A 7,026-nucleotide genomic window follows, 5' to 3' on the forward strand; every position below is an offset into this window, starting at 1 on the left:
CTAACCAGGTAAATAACAAGTCTCCTCTCCCCCAACTACCAATGAAATATTTCAGAGTTGCAGTTTTTTTAAATAGCTGTAGGGTTTTATAAAATATTTCAGTCCTGTCACTCATTTGGGGCAATGTCTAACAATAGAACTGGAGTACAATTCTATCAGAGAACTCTCTTGCATCAGAGCTAGTACTATGTGGCTGAACTATGATAGCCTATGTAACCCACAGGCCAAATCCCAGGGCCAGCGTGAGTGAGCTCCATGGCTGTTGAAGCTGCCAGATGCGAAGGAAAGAATCTCATCCTTTCCTTACCAGTGGCTACATAGTGATCCAACCCACCTGTGTCCTTGAGGATGTGGTTGGGGAAGCACTGAGCATGCTCAGTGCCTCCACACTCACTGGCCACACTCACTCCACACTGTCTCTGGCACATGGGCACCATTAGTGGAATGTGCCTGTGGACAAGCACTCAAAGGGGAAGATATGGATTCTTCCATGTTGACTGACAAGCAGCCTCCAAAGAACTTTAAAGGGTGTTTCACATCCCTTACAGGGCTCCAAATCAGAGTGTCAGCCAGTAATGAACACAGGGTCATTAAGCCAAAGAAACGCTCCCTCCAATACTGTTGGGGAGTGAGGCATGGGGAAAACTACTTTCCAGGGTGAACCATTTCCATTTTAACCTTTTGTAATATATAGACTATATCCCCAGCCCTTTCTTTCCCCACACCCTTACAAGAGACGCAACAGACAGCTGCAGAAGCCACTGTGGCCCCAGTGGGATTCAGAGGATACAGGAGCCACATAGGGTTGCTCAGCTCCCAAATGCCCAAACAGCTCTTCCCCTTGCCTCTGCCCCTTCTCCTTCACACTGTGCCTGAACAGCTCTAGTATCAGTGGTGCCAAGAATAACTATGCAGCAAGAAGGGACTATTGCTCCTTTTACAAGAGTGTAACCAGGCCTGAAGCTTGGCCTCTTAAGAGCAAAGAGAAGGTAGCCCAGCCCCAGCCTATGCATGTATGCTTCTGAGTTCCCTCTTCAAGGCAGGGGGACTCTTTGTTATGCGTACAGTGCCAGCCCCATTGGGCCAGCAGGGCTGGAGGACCAATAGTAACCACCTTCCCCATCTTGAGGAAGCAGGGCTCTTAAGGGAGAGAGATGCTAGACTGCTGTGAAGGGAAGCTTAGCTCATGTGATGAAAAGGATCTTGGGATCTCAGAGGAGAAAATGTGATTGTGTATTGGGAGGTGGGGAAATTGATTGATTTTGAAGAACAGGGAAGGTAATATATTTTAGGGCAGGAGTTGGTTTTGTAGGGGCAGAACTGATTGTATGGGATGGGGATTCAAATCTGAAAGTGAGAGGAAATAATGTATAGGGAATACTTAGATAATGGGGGTGATTATTGGGGAGTGAATTGTACAGTAAGTTATTTTGTTTGTGGGGGAGCCATTCATAAACTGTCTCCCTGTCCTCGGCTTGTACTAAAGAGTTCACTTCACTATGAGGAAGAAGGGACCTCCAAGGGAAGGGTATAAAACATAAGGGACAGGCAAGATATTCCTACTCCTAACTGCCCAATTTTAAAATGCCACTCCTACCTCCCATCTGATTCCCTCATTCCCCATTCCTTCTCACTGCTCCAGCTGCAATTCAGACTCTTACTGAATTTCTTCTTGCCAATCCCTCCCTCCAGCAACCCAATTCCATATCTGATCTGTCTCATACCAAAGAATCTTCCAATTCCAACAACATCTGATATCTTCTCCTATTAAAGACAGTTCACCAAAAACATTCTTCTGGCTCTTAGGCCTGGTCTACACTAGGGGGGCAATCGATCTAAGATACACAACTTCAGCTATGAGAATAGTGTAGCTGAAGTCGATGCATCTTAGATCGACTTAGAATTACTTACTTCGCGTCCTCGCGGCGCGGGATCGACGGCCGAGGCTCCCCCGTCGACTTTGCCTCTGCCTGTTGCCGAGCTGGAGTTCAGCAGTTGACAGGAGAGCGATCGGGGATCGATTTATCGTGTCTACACTACACGTGATAAATCGATCCCCGATAGATCAATCGCTACCCGGTGGGTAGTGTAGACGTACCCTTAGAGTAAAAGCAGAGATTAAAAGAACATTAATCTCTTCACTATGAACTGATCATCATTCCATTACACATGCAGACTTGATTCCCATGCAGGCCTCATATGTAAAATGTATGTAAACACCATTTCTCCTTCCTTCTCTAACTTGTATAGGCAGCCTACCTCTTTCCATCTCCAGTTTATTCTGTACACTGAACTGAGATTTTTTTTTTTAATAACTGGTAACAAACAATACTAAAGCACACCTAGGAACTTAAGGTTTATAAAAGCTATGAAGATACTTCCTATGACGTATAAGAGGGATTTCTTAAAGGATAATACTTTAAACAGTCTTCTGAATAGTGATAGTTCAAGAGGCTGTGCAACAGACTGAATAGTACAAATAGGAAAATAGTAATCAAATTTGGGTTGTAGGTAATGTACAGAAAATAGAGATGAAGCTATTCCTGTCCCAGTCCTCTTACTTCTTCAAAAAAATGGTGCCACAAGTACTACTGTTCTTTTTGCAAAACAAACAAAAACAAACAAAAAAAAAACAACTCTGGGAGTTTATACAAAAATTAAAGATATGGCATTTGGCATAAAGGGACAATTTTTAAATGCTTGTGAGAAACTAGCCTAGCCGGCATGCAGTTTATCCCTCCATACCAGATAATATTTACTTCTGTGTGATAATAGGAGCTACACAGAGGGAAGACTGGGAATAAAGTTTTCAAAAGAAGCTCAGTGATTTAGGTGCCTAAATCCCATTAAAAGTCAATAGGCACTTTCAAGAATTTCACCCTAATCTCAAGGATATGCTAGATCAATGAGAATATTCTTGTATTCCCAAACCTACTCCATATTACAGTATTTGTTCATTACAAGTGGTTTTGGTCATATGTATGAGCAACCTGAAAAAAATAAAAATAAATAAAATTAATTAATGGAGATACAACCAGTTTGGAATCAGTAACCCAGAACAACATTAATTAATCACTGATTTGACTATTTGCACCTGGGTTCTTTGAGGTCAAATGCCAGAGTGAATAATGAGGCACAAGATTTTTATGTAAATTTTTTGTCACAATACTTACTAGGGACTGACTATTCCTTTACAGCTTTATCCTGCAAGTGCTGACTGCCTTCTATGAGATGAGAGTTGAGGGCATTTAGAACCTCATATGACCAGCTCTTTGAAGAGAATATTAATCTAAAACAAGCATAAATTCTTATTTTAAGACAAAGGTTCTTTTTTAGCAAGTCTACTAACCAGACTAAATTAAAGGCACTTTTTGGTATATAAAAAGTTTAAAGGTTCCTTTTACTATCTCTTTCCATATGCAACTACAATGAATCCTCTTTATAGAATGATGTATGATGAATAGCGGTGTACTTACAATACCAGGAATTAAACCTATTTCTAGTGACTTCTGGCCTGATTTTCTGAAGTTCTGAGCATCCATAAATCCCATGTAAATCATGAGGAGCTGCAGGTGCTCAGCCCCTTTGAACAATCAGACTGTAAATGCTTGTCTCTATATTATAACAAACATTTTAAAATTAAAAAAATGTTTTATTATGGTCAGAGTTTACATTTTTGGTAGAATGTGTTAGCTAACCTGCCATCATAATCACTCTTGTAGTGTTTCAGAATTTTTTTAAATTAAAAATGTATACTAAATGTTTAATACACTATGGTAGCTGCTGGTCAAAATTAGTATACCACAGAATAAAATTCATGATAAACTCACTTTGGAACAATTTATACAAAGCAGTAAATAAATAATTTGCACTTCAGTCTCATTAAAAAGTAAGACAATACTTCACACCACAGTATCATACTATCTAGATATTATAAACTTGTTATCCTTTATTGCATCATAATTGAAGATAACATTAAGATTAAGTAAAATATGTAAAGAAACAGAATAATTAGATTTACTTCCTTTAATATTGAACAACCAAAGTTTCTCTTTTGTACATAATCCATTTTTAAGATAATATAATTAGCACTTCCAGCATTAACAGTCTGTATTTACAATGAATGAGCTGGGCAGGGAATCTAAATAAGAAGACTCTTCAAATCTGTATGAAATGCAAATCAAAATGCAAAGATTTACAGTAGGCTCAACTCCAAGATTCTTCTATTTATGGGAGACAATTAAAAATGCTTTACTTTCTTTATTACCTGTAAGTGTTCCTGAAATGATTTGGTATAATGTTTTAAACATTTGAAATCTTCAATAATGCCTTCATTATTCTGCACATTATATTAAAAATTCATTCCAATACTTCTACATCAGCTTTTGCTTTTTTGTAGACTGGTTGAAATCTGACGAAAGGATAATGAGGAAATTTACTATGTAATCCTAATTTCATATTCCTTGATATATAATGGGTTGAGAAGATTGTGCTGGTCTATTCCATGGGTTATGTACACAAAAGTTATGCGCGTTTTAAAATGTTCTTCGTTCTTGCATAAAATGTGTACAGAGTATGAATGAGCAGGAAAACATCAAAGTTTTTATGGATTGCAGCTGGCATGGACCTTTGTTGATTGAAAATAAAATATCATTTGCTCTATTGTTCTTGTAGCAGTATTAGAAGTTAATCATCAATCCCCGGTGTTTCACCCTGTTGTATTCTGGAGGCTATTCTGATGGCTTCTTCCAAAGACTGCTGCTCTCCAAGCTGAAACAATGGTATGTGAAAAACATAAATTGATCAAAATCGTTGCATAAGATAGATCACTGTTTTCTTATGAGAGAAAGGGGGAAAAGCAAAAACTACACCAGTCAATCCTCCTTTCTGCAGTAATTGTGATAGCCAGTATTGTCAGATTTTTCTGAATAATATGTACTAGCAGTTATCTAATCAGTTATCAAAATGAAAATACACCCGAGGAATTAAGCTCAGTTTGCCGAATGGCCTTCAGAGTCTTGGTGCACTGCAAACAAATTTCACCACATGCTTTAGAGATAATCTTTCAACTTGGCAGATATTAAAAGAAACTGCTAAGATAAGGTTTTCAGCAAGCAAGGCAGGTGCTAAATAATGACCTACTAATATTCACAACCCAAAATGCATAATACTAGTTTTCTTTAAGTTTTCAGCATATAAACAAGACTTTGGGAACAATGGCATCTTTTTTTTTTATACAAGTGGCAAAATTCAAGTTGATGAAATCGAAAAGTTGGAAAATAGTGATGACAGCGCTCAACACTGCAGCAGTTTAAAAAAGAAGACTCTTGTGGCAGCAGCTACAGGACCTTCAGTATCACTGTTAGAAGCTATTCCATCAAACTGATTTTTTGTTGTTGGAAATGGTTCTCAAAGTATTCTATATCAGTGAACTCAGGGCTGAAAAAGTAAAAGTAATTTTGTACTAACCTGCCCATTAGCCATTACCAAGTTGCAGAGAGGGTGAAGACAAAGTGAAGAGACAAAACAGACTACATGACAGATGACTAGATCTCGGAGGACAGGTCCCTAGTCCAAGTAAATGTGGTTTTTATCATAACCAGATGAGAAATTCTGGCTATACTGCAATCAATGAGAGCTTTGTCGTTGACTCCAACAGGACCAGGATTTCACCCTGGACATGTATCATTCTACTGGCCTCATTAATATTTAGAAATCAATGGAACACATTTATTAGTATAGGGGGATGGTGGAGGAATTGTTCTTAAGTGGTAACTATAGAATTTTCTATCTTTGGTATTTTGATATATATTTGAAACTTTTATTAATATAGATTTTCCTCCGCATCTAAAGACTATCAGAAATTATGTAGTACTGATAAAGGCTATGAAATTAGTGAAAGTAAGACGTTCAGAAATAACATGATACAACAGAAGAAATAAATGGATTTGCCTATAAAAAGGCCAGTAAATAAATACTATTAGAAGCCTGCAAACCTGACACTTTTGCCTCACAATGTGATACATTTTCTTTTTCTCTGTCAGCACATGGTCAGTTTGTTACTTGGTGTGAGCTGAAAAATGTACACACTCCTGAATCCTAATTAACTTTTGAATATTGCAGATTCAGAATATTTATTCCATCCAGTAAACATGGCACTGAGAATGATTTTCACTGTATCCCAAATACTGGCAGTTTGGAATATCTGATAGACTATGTTGCTAAGAGACACTGGCAGGCTGCTTATGCACTTTAATGTTCTTGATAAACAGTTAAGGAAATCAGTAAGCCTGGGCATTGTTTCAAGTTTCTATGTAGAAAGAAGTAATATGTTTTCAAGTATGAAAGTGTTCAGTTAATCCTGCTTTCCATATGCTTTGCCAGTTCTAGAAATAAGAAAATTAACAAAATTTAGGAGATCATAGTATTATTATTCTCCATTAAGTATTTAAGAGTAATTTTTCAAAACTAATTTACAGCATGAGACATATTTTATGGGGATACATTTTCAGTCCAGTATGTGGGAATTTAAACATGCAAGTCCTATTTTATATTCCTTTTTTGGGGGGTTGTTACACCTTGAATTTAAACTAGTTCGGTCTAACTAGTATTACTGGAAATGTCAGTCTAGTGTTAAACAAACAGGCTTTCCTAGACTGATTTGCCAGTGTACTTCAATTCTGACCCAGAGTGATAACTTCTGTGAGTGAAAGGGCCATTTGTTTTCCTTGCCCATTCAATCACTGGATGCTCTGCTGAGGGTGCCAAGATGGGCTAATTACACTATTACTTTTTGTTATTTGTATAACTAATTTCAGAAAGACCACTGAAATGCCCTCACACAGAACCCAATTTTGGCAAAATTAGAACCCATGTCTTAGAACTGAAAGGCTCTGTAATTCATTACCATTCAAACTGTGTTCCTTTCCTCATAAACCAAAGTGACAATGACATCCTCTCATACTCAGACCTCCAACGGAAATAAAAGAAAATAACCTGTAATAAGAGCTCTAAGATATATGCATC

The 7,026-nt window shown here is 37.8% G+C and overlaps 1 protein-coding gene across 2 annotated transcripts in view; it reads right to left on the minus strand.

Annotated features, from left to right (window-relative positions):
• Positions 1 to 3,694: 3,694 nt before the first annotated feature.
• ZNF143 (zinc finger protein 143) overlaps positions 3,695 to 7,026 on the minus strand; it is an 84,267-nt gene continuing 80,935 nt past the window's right edge. For both annotated transcript variants that reach the window (XM_045016401.1, XM_045016402.1), the window contains exon 16: positions 3,695 to 4,770. In XM_045016401.1, coding sequence (XP_044872336.1) covers positions 4,687 to 4,770 — 84 coding nt within the window. In that variant the 3' untranslated portion in view covers positions 3,695 to 4,686. The remainder of the gene's footprint in view (positions 4,771 to 7,026) is intronic.

Source organism: Mauremys mutica, chromosome 4 (genome assembly GCF_020497125.1).
Source record: "Mauremys mutica isolate MM-2020 ecotype Southern chromosome 4, ASM2049712v1, whole genome shotgun sequence".
In the NCBI taxonomy this organism is placed as follows: Eukaryota; Metazoa; Chordata; order Testudines; family Geoemydidae; genus Mauremys; species Mauremys mutica.